The 21,427-nt window shown below is 41.7% G+C and overlaps 2 protein-coding genes across 3 annotated transcripts in view; one reads left to right on the plus strand and one right to left on the minus strand.

Moving 5' to 3' along the window:
* Positions 1–88: 88 nt before the first annotated feature.
* abhd17aa (abhydrolase domain containing 17A, depalmitoylase a) lies at positions 89–7,638 on the minus strand. 2 transcript variants are annotated; one of them, XM_080907092.1, is made up of 6 exons: positions 7,450–7,638; positions 6,653–6,738; positions 5,423–5,901; positions 5,056–5,250; positions 3,846–4,025; positions 89–3,019 (listed from the first exon to the last, which is right to left on the minus strand). In XM_080907092.1, the coding sequence occupies exons 3-6, from the start codon at positions 5,899–5,901 to the stop codon at positions 2,794–2,796; spliced, it is 1,080 nt and encodes a 359-aa protein (XP_080763218.1). In that variant the 5' UTR covers positions 6,653–6,738; positions 7,450–7,638; the 3' UTR covers positions 89–2,793. The 2 variants fall into 2 exon arrangements, with proteins under 2 accessions (XP_080763218.1, XP_080763217.1); XM_080907091.1 differs by having other exon boundaries at positions 5,423–5,904.
* A 1,798-nt stretch (positions 7,639–9,436) lies between these two features.
* The window catches only part of LOC308383313 (semaphorin-6B-like), a 36,328-nt gene continuing 24,337 nt past the window's right edge, over positions 9,437–21,427 (plus strand). The window contains exon 1 of the mRNA XM_080861186.1: positions 9,437–9,990. The gene's annotated coding sequence lies outside the window, so the exon portion shown is untranslated. The remainder of the gene's footprint in view (positions 9,991–21,427) is intronic.

Genomic DNA, 21,427 nt, shown 5'->3' on the forward strand with positions numbered 1-21,427 from the left:
TAGAGAGAGAGAGAGGAAATAAATAACTCTCAAATTCATCCGACAGTTCAGATCCCTGGTTCGAGAAGGTAGCAGTTTTCCGTTATTCAAATATCAGACAGAAAAAAAAAAAAAAAAAAAAAAAAAAGCCACAAGATGAAACCGGGAATATTCCCCAGTTTAAAAACAATTAACAGGAAGTTGAGTGGTGTTCAGTAATTCTGCTCCGCTGCTTACCAAGCCCCACTGGTACTCCCAAAATGAAGTAATCAGATCAGTGCTAGTTCAGTAAATGTTCCCTTTGACAAAACGCAGCTGCTATCACTGACACCGGCGGGTCTGCTGTGCAGTAGGCACCTTCTCATGCTTTTTTTTCAGGGCCTGTTAGTCCAAACAGGACTCTTGTATCTTTGATGCTGGCCTTTAGAACACACTCTATAGTAATGAAGAAGACACAGAAACTTACATTTTATACCCTTATTACACTTTGGATACTTTGTACAATAGTGCTGAACTTAAGACCTGCTTTCGTCATGCTTGATCTGATATATATAAATGTGTAAATATACTGTATGAGACAGTATGTGTGTGTGTGCGGGTGTGTGTATGTGTGTGATGATGTGCAAAGGTGTGTGTATGTGTGTGTGTGTGTCTGTGTGTGTGGTGGAACCTGCACCACACCAACAGTGAGAGGCTCAAATATGGCTTGTGTCACACATGAAGCGTGCTGCCACCCATAAAAGAGCTCCTGTACATTTAGGGCCACGGAGGTTAAACCAGAGCTAGTAGACATGATCTCCCTTCACGGCAACCTGATCCGAATCGCACTGTTAGCCTTTACCATTAACATGCGTGGTTCTGAAACAACCCATGGCCCATTCTAAAACAAACACATTACAATCATGACGAGAAATAAAACAACAACAAAAACACGCTACAAAAATTTTTTTTTAAAATGTGCGGAGGCTGACTAACCCTGGTGATGAGTGCTACGGTAACAAGACATCGAAATCAACTTGTGCTGTAAGACTACAAATTCTCAGTACACTTCTAATGAAGCACGGTAATTCAGAATAAAATGAACATAACATCTTATGGTTTAGGGGGAAATGAGCAGCTATTTTGTCTCCTTATTCCTTTAGAGCCTCTGAATCCAACCAGAGCATCAATCTCCACAATTCACCAGAAGAAACTACAATTATTCACAACCTTCTCAACAGCTGCACTCCAGGCTTAAAATGTACAATCTGACATCTGCTAAATGTGCATATTTGCTTCTTTTTTTGTCGTTGTTGTTGCTGGAAGTCACATGAGATGAATGACACACCTGTGTATATATATGTGAAGCTATAACCAGCAATTACCAGCTTACAAGTAAGACTGGAAAAGTGGAGGGGAAGCCAGCCTGGCTCTAAGCAAAGGTGACAAAATCCACTCAGCAGCCACTATAAACCTTACTATATAACCCTTTGTATGTGACATGCAGTTGTTTTATGGGGTGTTACAGGCTGGACAACTTCTTTTCTGGGTGCAGTCACCTTCTGGGACAATTGTATGTGTGTCCCAAATTGCCAAACCTTTCCTTAAATCTTGCCAAACCCATGCACTCCAACCTCTTAACGTCATTCATTAGTACCTGATGGGCAACAGATTTCTGTTAAAATGCGAGGTGAGAAATACTGAGTAGACCTGCTTTTCTATAGCAGTATTGTTAATGTGCCTTCTGACAGGCTTATTTCCATTTCAACCACTTATTAATGAGTATGAAAAATGTCAAACTATACATGAAAAAAAAGAAATTAAAATAGTTCCCTGTGGCATGTAGCTGCAATTCTGCAGACAGTCAAATGTAACAGCCGGGAAATAACAGGGAGGCTCACCATTCTTTGATCTTTTTGGAGACAAAATAAGAAAAGAAATGTATGAGACACCTAAGAGCCATAACACTGTGACAGTACTCCAGGCTTGTCCCTTGCATTTCCACCATAACTGACACCAAAGGACAGGAGATGGACCCCCAAAACCACACAAAAAAGGAGGAGGGTAGTGTTTGCTGGACAACTTGGTAAATGCCCTGGCAGTCAGATGGATGTTCATTAACAGTAAACAAGGAGGGGAGGAGGAAGGGTGCACGTGCTTGACCAGTGTTTGTCCACAGGAGAGAGAACTGGTCAAGCTGTGGAGGTATTCTTCATACATACAGACACAGAAAACAAAACAAACAAAAAAACACCAATATCTGATAAATCTCCATAAGCCTCCTCCACTCTCAGATGTCCAAGTCATCAGGATGTCCTTCATTTCTATCAGCGCTCACCCACACACAAACGTGTGAACACATTATTCAGGTGTCATAGGTCCATGGGGGTATGACTATACAAGCAACACTCACAGTGTTAGCACACACATTCACCACCAGACACTTCACCATTACATCTGTATGCCTTTTTTTGCGACAACGCACACCGTGAACCAGGTGAAGACATTTTAAAGCTGCAAATCAAACTCTTCCCTCATTAAAAACTGCACCTGTGAGGTTGTTTCTTTATCTACTGTAGTGTCATCTATCCTTATTAAAAATGTTCTAACCTTTAAAACAGGAAACAGAACATAGTTTGTGTTTGTGTTTAACCTGAAGGTGTGCTGCTTCAAGACACACAGATGTGACCAAAAATCACACAACCCCTTTAGAGCCCCCCCCTCCCTTCACCCATATTTCTATGCAAACATGCCTATATCCACCCACCCCCCCACGTATTCACAAATACACACACACAGTCTCATTCATACAAACACAGAGAGGCTGTGTGTTTCTCAGGCATGCTGTGCAGCCAGGTCCTGGTTAATAAAGCGTCGTAGCCTCTCCAGGTACTGACTGTAAAGCTCAATGTCGTTGTGGCCCGCTCCCTCCACCCAGAGCGGCTCCACGGCCTTGGGACAGCGCTCGAACAGAGCCAGGCCGTGGGAGAAGTCGATCACCTCGTCCTCTGTACCGTGAATGATAAGCACTGGAGATGGGATCTTTGACACCTTCTCGATGCTGGAAGAATATTTACAGAAAATGCAGAGAACGGAATCAATTTCTCTGTCCCATTGTAATGCATTTGTCTCAGCACGTCTTATGGCATGCAGATTGATTTTACATCTAATCTCTTTTTCTTTTTTGAGGATCTGCATTTGAAACCGGTGGTTCTATAAGATTTTTAATTTCTTCTGTAACAAAGAACAGCATGTGGTCATTCTGAAGGTTTCTCTGCAATCTATCTAAATGCTAATAATTTCAGCAACAATCGAAACATGGTTAAACTCTGTATCATTCGATTTGGTTGTAAAACAGTACAATTTTCCAATCTTTCATTAAAAAAAAAACATTTACAGAGCAATGAGCAAGTACGAGGATTTAAAATGAACATTAACAAAATAATAAATAAAACCCCCTGTGCATCTGCTTTTTCCAAGCAGTCCTATCAAGTCTATGAAAATATCTTCAACAGACCACATCACACTGCTATACATCACCATTTAGAAATAAAGTGTTAATATCCTGCAAGGGACTATATATAAAAGTAGCTTTGTGGCTAATCCAGGCATATTTATATCGATATGTTCATTAACACATGCTCTGTACCTTTTAAATGAACTGAATTTAAAATATGATGTCTCAAACTATCGCTCTATTGCAACAATCAACACTGTTAAGAAGTTAGAACATACAGATGGACTAATTCTGCTTCAGAAAAGAACTGAGACGCTAGTCATGTTTCCTTTTCACTTAATTAAACTGTAATAATTCACTTAATTCTAAATGACTTCCAAGTAATCAAATCGACAGTCTTCAGGTTTGCAGTCTTGGGAAGTGAACTTACTTTGGAAAAGCATCAAAGCAATATGTTTTCTTAGTGTCGGGGAAGGCAACCCTCATGCCGGAGGTGAGAGGAGAGTGGAGGACCACAGCAGCACACTCAAACCGCGATGCCAAATCGACTGTAGGCACCGTGCCGATGCTCTGTCCGTACAGGATGATATTCTCAGGGCTGATGCCGTACCTGAGACACAAAAATTCACGTTTCACAATAAATTTTGGCAATAAGTGACACAGCCTGTCCCCTAATCAGAGAGTTGGTGGTTTTATTCCCAGCTCCTCCACAAGACAAAACACTGACTGCAAGTTTGTCCTGATCCCGCACAGTCGCCATCAGGTGTGAGAGTGGGTGAAGAGGAACCACATTACCTCAGGTTAACAAATGCTATGCAAGTGCAAACACTGAACACAGAAATATGTTGAGCACAGTGTACAAGTGTGAAACTTCTCATGTCCAGATAAACGCTAATTTTCAGACTCGTGCTCTGAACGGTTTTCTTCCACCCCTGAATATTAAAGAGAGAACACGCTGTGCAAAGTTAAAGCGTTTTTTTATGCTTGCACACATAAGCTTGAGTTACAGTAGTTAATCTGTTTACTGTTTGCTGTAATTGCTAGTTACACTCACAGTTTGCACAGTTGGCAGGGTGATTAGGCCAGCTGGCAGGATGGGGAAAGAAAAGAAAATGATTCGCGTGAACAAGAAAAAAATAAATAAAAACAAAAAGGATTCATGCATGTAAAAAAGTTTGGGGGAAAACTTGTTGAAAAGCACAAAAATAAAATGTTGAAATAAACCAGAATCTTGTTTTATTTGTTCAGCGTCCTCTGCGGTGCCATCTGGAAATGTTAATTTTCTACCAACATTAGGCTCATTAACTATGATGGCAGCAGATAAACAAGAGGGACAAGTAAGAAAGAAGAATATTAGATGCACCACTTCACGTAGAGCACAGTATGTCATCCTACTGTTTGACTGCGAGCCACTGTTTAGCTGTGACTACACTGGCTGAACGACAGAGAGAAGCCACTGTGGTCAGCAGGGAAAAAGCTTTCATGAGCCAACCAAATGTTTTTTTTGTTTATTTGGGTTTTGTTTTTTTCAAAAAGTTACCAGTCAGTGATGTAAGTGGCCCTTAAAAACTTAAATGGCATTTCATGCTTGCTGCCCATTAGGTTTGGACCCACCAAGGACTGAATTTGGGCCTTCTTACCTTGAGCGCAGGGCGTGCCAGGCAGCATCAATGTCAGCATATAAGTTCTTCTCAGAAGGCTTGCCAGTGCTAACGCCGTAGCCTGAGTAATCATAAGAGAAGATGTTGCAGTTGATGCGGGTCCCTAATCCGATGTAGAAACTGCTCATCTGGCCCAGGTCTACTGCATTACCGTGGGAAAACAGAACAGTGAACCTGAGGGACAAAGCAGAAAAATTGGAAAAAAGGAAGTTAGGCAGCGAGTTGTGCGGCCCAGGGTTGGTGTGAAATCCCACAAACAACTGCATTCTAAATACAGACACACAAGGTTGTGATCCACTTATCCAAAAAATGTCTCATGGTTTCCAGGTGCTGCTGTGCCTCTCACCTGGCATTTGGGGCACAGCGAATGTACATGCATCCAACCCTGTTTCCTCGGCTAGATCTGGTCAGGAATACATCCGTCACGTCCAGCTCTCTCTGTGAATACTGGAACTCTGCTCTCTCTGTGAGATGCAGCTTCCACCTGCCCTCACTCCCAACACTGCTTCCACCACCACTGCCACTGCTGCTACCACCACCTCCTCCTCCACCACCGCCACCACCTCCAACACCACCGCCGCCGCCTCCTCTGTCACCTCCGCTAGCAGTGCTGAGTCGAGAGCGAAGTCCAGGGGCTCCGAGAGAAGGGAGACCAGTCGCAGACGTGGACCCAGATGCCGCTCCAGCCCCAGAAACTGGATCTGGGTCAGGGAGAAGAGCATAGGTGGGCTCTGGGGGGAGGAAAGCCAGTTTGGCTGCAATGCGGCTTGGGCATGGGGGGCAGCAGAAGAGGCAGCATAGCTCTCGTATGGACAGACCGTTCATCTTCTGGTGGAAATACAGATATAGCAGACAGAATAATTAGGAGTCAGGAAAAACAGAACAAAAACAACATGCTACAAGCAAAGCCTTTAACCACTAGTTCACAACAGGGTTTCCCACAGTTTCTTTCTTTGTTTAAATTTTTTTTTTTTTTTTACATATTTATTATTGTTTGGCTGATTAAGCTTACAACGCTACAATGGTGCAGTTGATAGAACTGTTGTCTTTCCTTTACATGTTATTTCTATGTCTTTGTGGGTTCTCCAGGTACTCCAGCTTCCTCCCACATGCCAAAGTCATGAATGGGGTCAGATTAATTAGTGATTAGCGAATGGTTGTTCTGTCTCTATGCAATAACCCTGCAAAAATTGGTAACCTGTCCAGGGTGTACCCTGCCTCTTATCTGGACTAGCTCCAGCCACCCACACCCCACCAACCTTAATTTGGATAAGTAAAAGATGGATGGAAAGATGATTTAGCTTATGAGAAGAGTAGTGGTATCACATCATTCAGCAAAGGAAAAATATTTAATCAGTGAGGCAAAGATTTAAACTGCCATCTGCTAACTACACTGAAGATGAGATGTGATGCCAAAAGAACTATAAGTTAATTTAAACAGACTGATTGGTGAAGAGTGTTTTTCAAAGTGAATAAAAAATTCGGTTTTGGGTGGATGGCTACACACAAATAGTTTAACCACCTCTGCTAACCAGCTGCCTTGGGGAAACCCTGCTATGTCCTGTTATGGACGTACCTGGATTCAAAAATCCCAGTATCTTGAAATCTACTGGCACACAATGGTGCCAACGTCCTCTGGTCTTGTCACTGAGCCAGCTGGATCTTTTTTTTTTTTTAGGAAGAAAAAGAAGAAGATGAAGAAAGAAAGAAATGTTTAAAATGGTTTTGCGTCGCGCAACACGACAAAATTATACATGGCAATATACAGTTACAAAGGCGTGGCCGCTTTATGAGTCTCAGTCTAAAACAGTCGCCGCTGCTTTGGATTACATTTAGGTCATATACAATTATAAAAGTCAATAGCATCCTGGAATCGTCTGAGGATGAGATCAGCTTTGTGGAAAGTATGTGACAACCCATTATTTGTCTGCTGTTGTTGACATCATTGCACACGACCCATAATCTTAAGTAAATATGAAATATTTAACTTCAGGTGTGGACTGTAGCTCCTAACCTCTCAGGGGGAGATTAAGGTTATTTAGATACCCTTGAAACGGGTGGACAAGAGTGCTTAAATTCAACACCCCCTCAGCAGACAGTCACACAGAGCGATATGCTAACGGTAGCTACATAGTTAACGATAATAACCTCTAGTGTTAGCCATCGATGTTGGCTGTATAACTGCAGCAGACTGCTGGCATAGCAATGCATGCGACCGATGAGCTAGATAAGGGCCACGCTGCTGCTGCACACTAGCCGGTGCACACGTTAATATCAGCTCCGAGTCGAATAGATCATCACTTAGCGTTAGCGAGGCAAGCAGCTAGCGGCGGCTAGCTCGTTAGCAAGGTATCCTAAATGCGAGCTGCTTACCGATTCACAGTAGGCTTGTAGGCAGGAAGGTGTGCCCCTATTTGTACACAGAAGCAGCACAAGACTTCGATATTCCCTCTTTTGCCTTGACATGGATGATTTTACTCAAGTGTACTAACAGCTGTCGGTGGCTAGCTAGCTGATATTCATGGCAAACAGATTTTTTTTCTACTACTGTCTTACGACAACCGGAAGTGACGTAAGAACGTAATCCCTTTTAAAGCTTTATTATAATGTGACAGCAATAATTTATTATCTTGAAATTTATTTTTTAATAGATATTGTCCGCAAGTAAATTTAAACAGTGACATTCAGTTATCATTTTATTTATCATTGTTTATTATTGCACACTGTCAATCTTTTCTATATAGTGTCAGTTATATGGGTAACACCAGTGTAATTACAAAGGACAAAATAGGTGGAGGGGTTTACAAAGTTCTTCAAAATTTTAACAAAATAATAATACTAGTACTAATGCTAATACTACTACTAATAATAATAGTAATAATAATAATAGTAATAATAATAATAATAATAGAGCATATTTAATCAAATCCGTGAATCTGGGAGATTAAATTAAAATAGCTCGAACAGCAGGTCACAGAAGTAAGGGTTTGTTTTTTTTCATATTCACTGGAGACAAAATGTATTTGAAAATGTGCTATTTGTTGGAACAGCAGTGAGGATGAGCCAATGCCACAGTGCAGAAAATACTCAATCAGTAGTAAATATGCTGCATTTAAAATCTTAATTATAAGCCCAGAAGTACTGCAAAATGCAGCTGTGTCGAGCTTGAAGGTGCTTATTATGCAGCAGAATGGATTTATGTGCGTGTGTGTGTGCACGCTCTATTATTTCAATAACATGGAGTAAAAACAAAACAAAATGAGACCAACTAGATATCAGTTATTTTATTTATTCTTAGTTTTTAGGAAGTCCTAGCTTTCTGAATGCAAAATCTTGTCTTTGTTTACTGCCTCCACAATTATTTGCACCCCCATCCCAAGCTCTCAGATCCACTGCATTCTTAGCACTCACCACTCACACTAATAACCCTCTCAACCCACTCTTCGCATTATGCCCAATTATGTGATGAAGGACTTAAAAACAGAGACCAATGTGGCATAGCAGCCCTTCAAAATTCCTTACTGACTTAGTTTGCATTGATCCAGACATATCTGTGTATATGCATATGTAAAACTATTTGTATAACTATGTGGTGGGAAACAGGGTGGACAACCAATGTCCTGATACCTACATGTGATGAAATGCATATGTCTGTAGGTAATATGAGACAGAGAACTATAAAAGAGAGATAAATGTAATAATACAATACCTCAAATAAGGTTAGTAAAAGAACATGGCAGGAAAAAGAAAAAGAAATAATATAAATACAGTATGCTAAACTAACCTTATAATGAATTTGAGAGCAAGGATATTTTTATTAATTATTTTATTTTATCTGATTAACACTTTTTGCTTGTTTGTGTGTTTGTTTGTTTGAGTTTGCTTTTATGCAATGAATAACAGATATATATCCATATATTTTCATGTCTTTTTGCTGATGTCGTTTACAATTAAAACAAGTGTTATTTGGTGATATTTTGGTATAGATCCGGCCCTACATCTGTCTACTTATTATTTCACCATTTTCCTAAATAAGAAGTAGAGGTGCATGTCTTTGTCTTTAAACCCTCTTTGTATTCATTAAGGTGAAGGCGTCTGCCAGTTATGTATTTAGTCATAAGCTTTATTCGGGTATTTTTATTATTTGGCAAAATATTGTTAATGTGCTAGTTCACTCTGCAGCTTTATGTTTATGTTCTGTAACTCACAACATGCAGTACGTATAGACCTGTATGTGTTTGTGCGCGCGCGCGCGCGCGCGCGCGTGTGTGTGTGAGAGAGAGAGAGAGAGAGAGAGGGAGAGAGAGAGAGAGAGAGAGGTCCTCCATTCATCATTGATCCACTGCAGGACTGTGTTTCATGGGGGTGTGAATTATGGGCCCCTGTTGTCACTGTGCCTGCTCTGCGTTGGACGTTTCACCTCGCCACTGTAAATTTAAAAAGGGGATTAGATTTTGCTGACAACTGATTTCAAAGCCGCAGCTCGACCAAGTGCAGAAAACTGCACGGTACCTCTTGAAAGAAGACTTCATACTGCCCCGCAATTGCAGGATTTGGGGAATTTGCAAGGATCGGAACAAACCTAACGGGACGCAAAACGCATTCGAGATCACAGAAACCTCAGTAGATTTTACGCAATTACACTACGGACTCTTTTCCTTCAGGGAGGAGAAAAAAACCCAAACGTTTAGTTGACTGGGCGTTTTGGACGCGCAGTGATGCTACGGCGACGCACAACAGAGGGAAGGGACAGGTGAGGTGCGGCTGAGGAGCGCAATTTTAGAGAGGCTTTGAATACCCCCGAGCTGTGCTACCCAACCCCGGTTTCATCATAGAAAAGAAGAAGATCGACCGGCGAGGGCGAGTTGGCGATTGGCACCTGCCTCACCCTCCAATACCTGGCCATCTGGCGCGGTGAGTATGCCAAATGATGGTGGGGTTTGGAGATGGATAGATGAACAGATGCTTTGAGGGAAACGGAGGGTGGTTGGGGTGAACAGGTAGTGTATAAGTGTGCAATTTTATTACTGCCACTAAACGCCATGCTGCATTATTACAGTCCTCCGGCTTGGATGTGGTACCGTCTGGACCTTTGTGGGCACGAGCTGCTCTTTGTGTCTGCTGTGCAAGTTTGGTGTTATTTGCGTATGACGTGCAAATCTTCATCATTTTGCTTTCACGTGTTGCATATGGTTTTGAAATGCTTATTCTTTATAGGCTTGAGTGATGTCTCAGCAAAATAACTAAATATTTAAATAAATAAAGACTCACAATGCACATTACCATGTAACATTAAAACGACGGATACGGCTTAATTAACATTTTCATTTGGATTGGATCATAGGTCGTGATTTGTGCCCATTGCTCCCCGGTGACATATTTTACTGCCCCTCTGTGTACATTTATGATGGTTTTCTTTAGTGTTTGCAAGTGTTTTTTTTTTATTTCTTTAACAAGAGAAAAGGTCAGATGTGATCATTTAGAAGCCATAAAGTCGATTGATTATGTCATTACTCACTTGTGTGGTTACAGGGTGAATGCGCAAAGAAAACAGTTGATAAATGAAATGAAATTGAAGAAATGGAAAATTGTTGTGAATTTACACATAGACACATGTGCCTCAATATTTTCATCGCATAGGTTCAGTCACAGAGTGACACAAACTGAAGTCACTTTATGTCTTTTCTCCTAAATGTGCCTTTTACAGTTACAAGAACTGACACCCGAATAGTCCATAACCAGCCTGCGCACTCACAACCTCTATAGCCAAAGTTAAGTGCTCAGTCACCGCTGTCCCAGCTTCTACTGAAGTGATTTAACAGTTACATGTAGTTCACTGTTTACAACTTCACCCTTCATACTAAAAGCTATCAAGTTCCACAGAAGGACTATTACAGCTTCCAGCTGCTGTAATTTGTGTTTGTTTTTCTGTGCGAGCTGAAAGGCAAAAAGAGATGGTTGGTGACAGACAGAAAAAGACAGACAGGCTAACAATGCAAAGGATGAAGCAGTCCTGGCATAAACTACAGGGGGGGTAAAAAAAACACAGAAAAAGAAATGATGGAGCAGAAAGCACAAGTGTTGAGGGAGAGGGGCTGCAGACAGCACTTGGAGCGGGTGTGAATGGTTTCCCTGTTATCCCTGCTGCCCACACAGACATCCACACAGCAGCCGTGCGAGCAGGTGCTAACCCCACCACACAGCAACCGCAGGGAACAACAGGTGCAGCCACTCTTTCCTTCAGCCTTCCTTTGGAAATCCATCTAACACCTACCCATCAAAAACATACAGCTACACCAAACCTTTCTAACATCCCCACCCCAAAGCCCACAGCCCATACTGAAGGGAACCAAATGGATACTTCAGTGTACATTTAGGAAAATAGCAGAGGATAGCCAGGAATGAGGAATTTAATTATAAAATCTATTATGCCATAAGCAAAAGTGAAACTACTTGAATTGATAAAGCAAAGCGAGCTGCAGGTAAACACAATGTAGAAAGCTTCAGGTTGAGATAGCTTCCCATAGGGACATTTAATGAACTCTATTGATCACATAGGACTCTATTCAATCACATATGCTAAGCCACAAACGGAGAAATTCAGTCTTGGAGGGAAAAAACAGAGAAAGAGATTGGATTCCAGAGTAATACAGCCCAACACAAAGAGAGTAAATCAAAGGCAGATTACTGTGATGGGGTTGTTAAGTACCACATTTCTAAAAATGTGTAGAATGACAGTCTCAGATCCTGTGTGTTAAGCAAAGTGAGATGAAACAGACAGAAGATGTTGGAAGGAAAGAGATGTTACCTAACAGCTTCTCTGTTCCTATTGCCAAGAGAATACGTCAAGCAATTGGCGACAAATTGCTCCTCTTTACCTCTGGTACACAGAAAGGAACAGTCAGACACCCCTGGTTTAACACTGGGAGGCTGCAAGCTGCTGCAAAACCAGTCGCTTTCTTATCAGATTTACTTGTTTCTTTATTTGCCAGCCCCGAAGATCTTTTATACTCAATAAACTCGGTTGGGTGAGCAGATTTTTGTGAAATAAGTTAATGCTTTCTGGGGGTTTTTTGTTTGTTTTTTGTCCTTTTCTAATTTTCTCATTACATTTAACCCGTAAGTTGCTCACTGTAGATTGCCTTGTTCTCACACAGCCTGGACATGCCTACCACCCACTCAAGTAATGGTAACATACGCTCTTACAGTGTTTGGATGAACTTTACTTTCCAGACTTGATGAATGAACTCCCACCTGCCCTAACAGTAATTTCTGTGTCAAAGCGGAGACAGGATTATCCACTAATCTGATTGTAAAACAAAACAAAGCTGCGTCTAGTATCAAGAGATTTGAAGAAATGCTTATTTTCCTCAAAAGGAGCCAGCATATTACGAGGCTCCAGTTTCATACAGGGAGCCATATTTATCGGGTGGCAGGGTTTGGTGGGATTCTTCAGAACAAAATTGACACTTCAAAGGGGCGATGGAGTTCTCAGACCTCGGGGCAATGAAATCAGAAGAGTTTAAGCAGGCAGGCATCTGCTGGGTGACCTATTCCCGCTGGGCCCTCGGTGCATGGACCTCAGGGAGTCATTCTGCAGGATTAAAGGGGGCCAGAGGGTCAGGAGTCATGCAGGCGTGCTTTCTTTCCTTGGCAGAACTTTGTTCCCTATGCTGAGATAGGTGTTTAAAATATACTCCTTTACGCAAAGCTTCTCTGTGTTGATGTGAGAGGCTTTCAGGAGTTTTACTGCCCCCCCCCCCCCCCCCCCAGCAAGCCCGTCCAGATGTTTTAGACGGAAAGAAGCAAGATAGCAAGTACCCCTGCAAACAGAGGAGCGTTACCTGTGGAAAACTGCTGTAAATTGTCCACAACACCATAAAGTGCACACTGCAAGATAAATGATGTTCAGGTGGCCAAGGTGGCTGAAGCATGTGGATTTAGTTGTTGCATCAGCCACATGCGCCGTGTAATAATACCGTGCAGTTATTTCCATGTTAAAATCCCTTCAGAGTGGCCATACATCTTCAGTTTTATGACTCTTCTTTCAGTGATTCCTCCCTGAGGGTGCTGCTCTTTTTATGTATGCCTGTGCACATTCTTCACACGCTATAAAGGCCTCGCATGCAGGGATGGATCATACTATTATGAAATGTAATCAGCTGCCAAATACAAGCTACCTGCAAGCTTTTGAAATAGTAAATGACATCAAACATAATCTGAGTAGTTTTGGATAACTTGATACATGAGCATGTTAGATTACTCAAATACATGTGTTCTTATTGTATTGTTCTATCCACTGTCTTACCTCATCAGCACCTCCCATTACTCCCTCACCCAGAGGTGAGGAGTAGGAAGGTGTACGCACATATTTCATGTGCGCGTACTACACGTGCGTGTGTCGCACATGAGCTTGAAAAAAGGAAGTATGTCTCGCAAATCAACCCTCTCCTTTGCACGTAACTCGTATTCCCGTTTAAGTGGCTAGAAATTGGGTTTGGAGCGTTATCACAGCTGTTTCAACTCAGACAGATAGAGACCGCCTAATCTCCTTCATTCTGTGATCTCATTTACATCGCAAAATTGCAAAAGGGAGAAAATGACCATCCACTCCATGCTTTCACTGAAGCACTCGCACACATCTACGCGCGCACACAAACAAGATAAGCAAATAACCAGTAACCTTTTCTCAAATGCCACCACTAAGGCACTTGACTTTTTACTTCTCTGCACAAAATGAATGGGGCTTTATATATATATATATATTTCTTGGGAGCTTGGTCTATCTTCTCATATTTTGCTGCTTTTGTTGTCCAACACATTCAGTGAGCACCTATGCCAAAAAGCAAGCTTTAGTTATGGCAGCTTAGCCGGAGGGATTTGGAGGACTTTTTTTTTTTTTTATTGGGAGATAAAAGCATTGGAGTCCTTTGTCTTTCCAGCTACTTGAGACTGTTTTGTGGCCTGGTGAAGCTTTGTTGTGGCTAATCTTTCTCTCCCCTCTCTGTCCTCGCCTGCACCCATCCCATCTTCGCGGCAAACACAACTTTTCTCTTTTAATTATGGCTTTTCTTCTGGGGACCCAGTCACAACTGAACGGAGAGGAGCAAAGCATAGCAGAAACACAATTATACCTGCGAGGAGGAGAGAACCTTCTCAGGGGAGGTGTCAGTGTATGGGTGTTTATACGCTGCTGCTGCTGCTGCTGCTGCTGCTGTGGGAGTGTGTGTCTGTGCAAGCATGCATCATGTACATGTGTACAAGCAGATTCTTTGGCATTTTTGATATCTGCAGTGAGAAGACCACCTATTGTGGGCTATGATCCTCTTAGCAGGCCTCTGCCAAAAGAGCTATATTTACTGCTGCCGGTGATCACAGCACACAAAGAACAGCATGTCATGAAAATGAGCTACCTTTCAGCCCCTTCTACACCGGCATAAGAGAAGCCACTAACAGAGTGTGAGATGTATGGTAATGGATGCCGCGCAGGGACATTAGCACAGCCTATTTAGCATAGTCTTTGTTGAGGTAGAAAAATGAATAGGCAGGTGGATGACGAGTGCTGGTCAGTGAAAAACACAAGGTAAAAAAAGAAAGAAAAAATACAACAAATGCAACGATTATTTTTGGCTGCAAAATCCACAGTTTATTTTTGTCAAAAGAGAACCAGTTACCAAGCAGTAAGATGATTTCTTTCCTTGTAATGAATGTTAAAAAATAACGAGGCTTTGCTTCAGAAATTGATAAGAAGGGAGTAAAAAAAAAGATTCTGCCTGGAGACAGATGTCATGGACACCATTAAGACTGTGTGACTAAACAGGATAATGACTGTATAAAACCAGGTCAAATTCATAGGCGAAAAACCCCTGTCGCTGTTGTGTAATTAGACTGCATCTTCACTGGCGTCGTACGCACAGGGGTGTGCGTGCGCTTGACTCTGTGCTCATAGTGTGTGTCTGAGTGTGTGCACTGCATACTCATGTGCCTGCCTCCAGCTCGGAGCTGTGCAGTGAATGTATATGTGCTTACTGCAGTCAAACTCTGGTTAGCAACGTTTGCCCTTGCTGCAGCTTTGTACAGCACGGTAAATGTTTTCTGTGCGTGCAAGTCTATGTGTGTGTCTGTCTGCGTGTGTGCGTGTGCTGTTTCAGACGTTTTCATATGCATTTCTATCCCACAGTAGCAATAAAAAGTACATACATTTGCCTGTTTTTTAGCCCACAAATTGTTGTTATTTGCATGTTTAGATGCATCCTCTCTACTTTTCTGCACAAACCTGCCTGTCACCCAGACACTGATAGCTCCCTGCATGCTGTGTGTCTGTCACTACCAGCAATTTAGCTTTAGGCAAAGGGCCTGTTGGAGAAGATGTCTGAGGGGAGATGAAACCCTCTCTGGCTAGACTCCAGCTCTGTCCATCCTATTTTAATTACCTATGGCACTCACCCAGGGGAACATCACTTCCTCTCTGTGTCTTCTCCACCCTTTTCCTCATCTCCCTTCTGTCTCTTTTTTCTTTTTTTGCTAGCACCGTCTCTTTTCATCTCCTTGAGCCTCATTATCTCTTTCGCAGTTTTTACCTTTTTCCGCTTTCACCCATAAACTAACAGCACACAGCTGCGTCAGAGCTATACGCAGAGGTAACCTTTGCATTAGCATATAAATGACCCTATAGATTGAATAGTATTTTAGGATATTTAACAGCAGGAGACAGATTCCTTTAACTCTGATTAGACCCGTTCTAAGGAGACAAGCAGCCACTTGAGGGAATATCGCCTCCACCTCAATAAAGATAAAGACCGCGACACTTCCACTTCTGAGGAGCGCGTGACTGTGTCCGTCATAGACATTTGCTCTGTCCTGTCATTGAATATGAGCGCATGTAAACACATCAAATATCTGTGTTTTAATTTAGCTTCTTCCCAACCTGCTTCCTTTGACACCATGTAGTCTAGCCACCTGTTTTGAGAGATTTTCACATTAACCATTCTGAACTTGCGTCACAGACCCAGTCCCGGATTTACAACAAAGACACATGTCATTCATAAAATCCGAGTTATCTATAGAGCAATGTGTGGGAATTTACCCAATGAGCCATGTCAAATTAACATTTTAGGGATCCATGCTCATTTACTTTCCTTCTGGGATTAAAAGACAAGTTCATTTAGCTAAATACCAAACCCGAAAGCAGGTGAAACTTAGCTCTGTCAAAAAATTGAAAGAAAAATCCCATATTACACCTTATAACCGAAGTGTAAAAACATTCATTCACACTTTTACAGGAAGTTTTTAAAGACTTCTCCATGAAGCTCCCAGCCATAGAAAGAGTCTTGTACATAACACATGTAAAACAGTGATAAAACACCTTGTTTTTGCTTTTTCCAGTCTCTGCAAATAGCTAACTTTCAGCTCTTTACATTTAATTTCCAGAGCAGAAAAGAGGAAACAAAATGTTGAACTGCCCATTAACAGAGATGGCATCCTCAACGTGTACGATAAAGACAGGAGCTGTAACCCACCTTCAGAGTCTTTGGATCTTGGAGCGATGACTCCAAGAATTCTCAGCTTCTCTTTTGAAATATAAAGCTCATGTTGATTCTGTTTTTAGTGTCGAAACAGATTTGTGCATGAAGGCTACCACATCACAGTTTGATCTAACTATTTAACTGGTATCACTCTATTAATGGACAAAATTAAAATTCATCATGACAAACACCCTGGTCAGCTACAAACACAGCTCATCACATTTTGCCTGAATTGAGTCTACTGTACAGTAGCAGCACATACCAAAGAAGGATTCTGGATTTTTTTCACTATTTTTTACCCTTCCAGTGCACCCTTTTCATTTTCAGCTCATATCTGATTGAATCCTATTAATGAAACGATACTGATTGTAGCGCGGAAAACTGAAGTCTGAAGGTGACCCACTTCTCCCATTTTAGCCCGTGTCTGTGTTTCTACCCTTAGGCCATCTTGCTTTATTCCGGGCTTTAACCTGCATACTGTCCTCAAGGAGCAAGTGTGTTACAAATGAGAACAAGGTCTAAAGGATTCTCTCTCAGCTGAGTCTTTAATACTGCCATAGCCAGCATGAAAACTCTACAGTCCAGTTATCCTTGTAAGTATATTGTATATCGCATATTAGTAAAAGTCAGTCTGTCATAATAATACAGCAGAGGAGGTCTCAGAAGCTCACTGGGGAAAAGCATTGAAAGCACCACACATAGTTCTTTAAGGCCAAAATTGTGGACTCAGAGTTTAAACTATGTCCAGCATATATATATATATATATATATATATATATATAAATTTAGAGACCAAATTGCTTGTCTCCCATCCCCCTCCATGCGGGGACCCACACCTCCTTACATCTGTGTCCATGTACACGACTGCGCGTGTACTTGTGTTCCTGCTTAAGTGTGTACGCATCAGTGTGTGTTGTTTGTTTGACTGCGCACACATATGTGGGTAACGTATGAGTTAGAGGGCAGACCCGCCCTCCTCACGTTTACATCTACTGCAATAAAACATCTCTCCCTAGCTTTGCTATTGGTTGCCACGGTAACAAAGGCACAGAGTGGAGTGGTTGCCGCAGCCAAACAGTGAGCGAGAGACTGAGAGGAAAAAAAAAAAAAAGATTCTGCCTGTAAGACCTAATCACAACAACAGATTCGGTGTATCGCACCATAAAACACAGCTTGGTAACAGTCATGAGTAAAATGTCAACACCATGAAAAGATAGGTTTGGATTTTATTCATCCATAATATCTTTATATATATGTGTGTCTGTGTGTCTGTGTGTGTGTGTGTCTGTGTGTGTGTGTGTCAAAGGATTAATTAATGGCTGTAGTGTAGCTGGGTGCAGCACAGGTCATAGCATTGAGTTGATGTCTGCCTGTATGTGTAGATGTGTGGGTGTGCGTTGGCGGCCTCGTGTGCCTGGGTGGGGGGGCTAGAGGGTGTTGCTCAGGCTTTGCTCATGGCCAAAGCTCATCAGTGTGAATAGGGATGGTGCTCTTTACTCCCTATTTAGCAGGATGAGAGTGTATTGATCTCACTCGGTAGCTTTAATAGCTGAGATGTCATGCAAATATGAGCATGTGCAGCGTGTATTCAAGGCCAATGAGGCATTTAGGGACAGGATCATTGGTAAATATTGAATAGTTGATCCTCGAACTAGATGTCCTTCACGTAGCTTGTTGACATACTGGAGGTTGTATAGAAGTCCCCAGCATGCTGCTCACCCCCTCTGGTTCCTGTCAGATCAGCTGTGGCAGGCGAGACCTCAGAGAAGAAGACTCACTGTCAAATGAAGCTCAGTCACAAGTGACGAGTACCAAACATATGGTCAAACTGATAAGAAGTGAAAGCCGGTGTGTGCGCTCCTTTAGATGACCCGCTGATTTGCTAATTATGTGGGTGTTAGCAGGTGATTTGCTAATGAGCTGCCTGATGAGGCTAGATTGCACCGTGCGGCTGTCGTCGTCATTACATGCGTCCCATGATACGAGTGTCAGTGTCACACCATTTAATCCTATCACACCAACATGATCTGACACAAATAGCATAACAGCCTTTCTTCTGCTCCACTTGCTCGCCTCTCCTCTCCTGATTTCCTGATACTCATCCTGTCACCAGTCTGGTTTTTATAGCTTGATGAGCTGGAAGGCAGTCGCAAGTGGCATCGCTCTTCCTCCCTTTTTGTCTTTCATCTTTCACTTCTTTATTCAGGATTTTGGCTCAGCTGGGAAAACTCAGAGCCCTTGATAATCAAAGAGTTGCTCCAAACCTCTTTTTTTTATAACTCAGATCATTAAAAAAACAGTACCTTTGTCTTTGCACTGGATAGCAGCAAAGGTTTAATAAGTTGGCTTGGCCCAGATCGTATTGCTTATCTTATGGATCAATAACCGTAATCAATACACTCTCTAATGAGCAGGCTTAATTAATCTTTTACCAGAGGGTTTTAGTATGTTTGGGAGTGTGTGTTTTTAGCCTTTACAGGCTTTCAGAACAATCATTATATAGAACACCTTTATGCAGCACAAGATTTTTGTGCAAGTTAAAATTATTTTGGTTTTTGCCTTCAGAGCTGCTTTAATTCTTCATGGCAGTGATTCAACAAGGTGCTGGAAACATTCCTGGGAGATTTTAGTCCATATTGACATGATTATATTAACACACAATGGCTGCAGATCTGTAAGCTGCACATAAATGATATGACTCTACCATTCCACCACACCGCAAAGCTGCTCTATTGGATTGAGATCTGGTGACTGTGGAGGACATTTGAGTGCAATGAACTTATTGTCATGTTCAAGAAACCAGTTTGAGAGGATCTGAGCTTTGTGACAGAGTATGTTAGCCTGCTGGAAGCAGCCATAAGATGATGGATACACAATGGTTATAAAGAGATGGAGTCAAGGGAATATCCTTCAAACCAGAACACAACTACCAGAAGCCTGAGTCGTTAATATAAGGCAGGATGGATCCATGCATTTGCGTTGTTGTACCATTAGAATGATGCAGCCAAAATCTTCTTCTGTCCAATTTTGTTTTAGCTGTTTTACCTTAGTTTCCTGTTCTTAGCTGACAGGAGTGGGTCCAAGTGTGGTCTTCTGCTGCTGCAGCCCATCTGCTTCAAGGTCTGATATGTGTGTTCAGAGAGGCTCCTCTGCATACTTTGGCTGAAATGAATATTTGTTTGACTTACTGTTTCCTTCTCATCAGTTCAAAGCAGTCTGGCCATTCTCCTCTAACATAAACAAGCCATTTGAACTGCAGCTCACGTGATGTTTTCTCTGTTTTGGCGTATTCTCTGTAAACACTAGAGATGGTTGTGTGGGAAAATCCCAGTAGATCAGCAGTTTCTGAAATACCCAGGCTATCCGTCTGGCACCAACAACCGCATTCATCATTAAACATGTCTAAGACAAAAGATATGATCATTGATTTTAGAAAATGTATTCATACACAAGAGGTCATGTCCATTAAGGATCGGACAGTGGAGCATCTTCAGTCTCATAAATGTCTTGAAATAATTATTGATTAAAAGCTGAACTTAGAAGCAACTGTGAGGCAAAAAAAAAGGTATTGGTGTCTAAAATGCTCGCATTTCCATAGTGATAAAACCAGGATGATTTTATTTGATCATGCTTTGATTGAATCTTTTCGTATCCTTTTTCTCTGTGTCATGGTTTGGAAACATATCTGTAAAGAACAGAAACTCACCCAGTCACATTGTTAAATGGTCTTATAGGCTGATATTTTAAAGGCGCCACAGCTGAACCAACATCGCCGTACACCAGAGAGATACGGGGTTTAGCTGGTTTGATTTTACTTGATGACTCACATTGCTTAGTAGTCTTAGTTTTTATTATAGATGTAACTATTGTTTTCACCTCTCGATCATCAATTGTCCGCTTGAATCATCAGTTTATTTATGTATCTGTTTATTGCTGAACTGTTAACTTTTCTGCACAAACCTGTTCTTAGATGTCACTGAGCTGATCTGTCATGGCACCCCCTGGCAATTGCAGAAGTAGCCCCTGGGGTATTTTTTTTACCCCACTGGGAATCACTACTGCTGGTGTATTTGAAAGGAAAAAGCTCCTGTGGTTCAGAAATATAAGATCATTGTCGATGGGGCTTTCAGATTTGTAATACTATTAAAAGTATTCAAATGTGTTTGTCAATTCTTTATGCAAAAGATATTTTGACGCGCGTAGTTATTTGTTTCATTTTGTATTTCTTGAACGCAAATCCAGTTGAACTTTTGATGTAAACAGGAATCATAACCACATAAAGCAAACACCACTAGAGTAGTTCAAGTTTGTATTTGTTTTTATTTTTGGATATTTAGCAACATCTAACACTTGAGAGTGGTTACTGCTTCCTGTTCGTAATGAGCTCATAAATATACAAAAACCTATAAGTGAATTTATTCACAGCGAAAAAAACATGACGATTCTCAAGCAGGCTCAGAGTGAAACAAAGCGTGTCCTTTCAGTGATATATATTACGATTTATGCACGTCTATTTAGAAACGCAGTGTAAGTCACCAAACTTAAGATAAACAGAAGGAGCACAATTGTTTAGCGGCAGTGTGTTCAGGCGTATGATAGCTAATCTCACTGGAACACACACTTCATTTAATTCCATCTATCCATCTTTCAAATCCACGGACAACAACAGAATTTCATCGTAGACTTAAGCATCACGTGTGGACCCTCCTCGTGTTGTGGTCATAATGAAACGAGGCTGACCCTAAACCTGACTCCATCTGTTTTAGTCTAGGGTATCCCAAAGGAGTTTCAGATGAAACAAACCCTCCACTCCCCCTCAGGCCTCA

The sequence above is a fragment of the Rhamphochromis sp. 'chilingali' genome (assembly GCF_963969265.1).
Source record: "Rhamphochromis sp. 'chilingali' genome assembly, chromosome: 16".
Taxonomy (NCBI): domain Eukaryota; kingdom Metazoa; phylum Chordata; class Actinopteri; order Cichliformes; family Cichlidae; genus Rhamphochromis; species Rhamphochromis sp. 'chilingali'.

Coding starts and splice junctions, on each gene's coding strand:
- abhd17aa (XM_080907092.1), bottom strand. CDS start 5,901: ATGAACGGTCTGTCCATACGAGAGCTATGCTGCCTCTTCTGCTGCCCC. Junction 5,251..5,422: donor CGCTGTGCCCCAAATGCCAG/GTGAGAGGCACA, acceptor TTTGTCCCTCAG/GTTCACTGTTCTGTTTTCCC. Junction 3,020..3,845: donor TGCTTTGATGCTTTTCCAAA/GTAAGTTCACTT, acceptor ATATTCTTCCAG/CATCGAGAAGGTGTCAAAGA.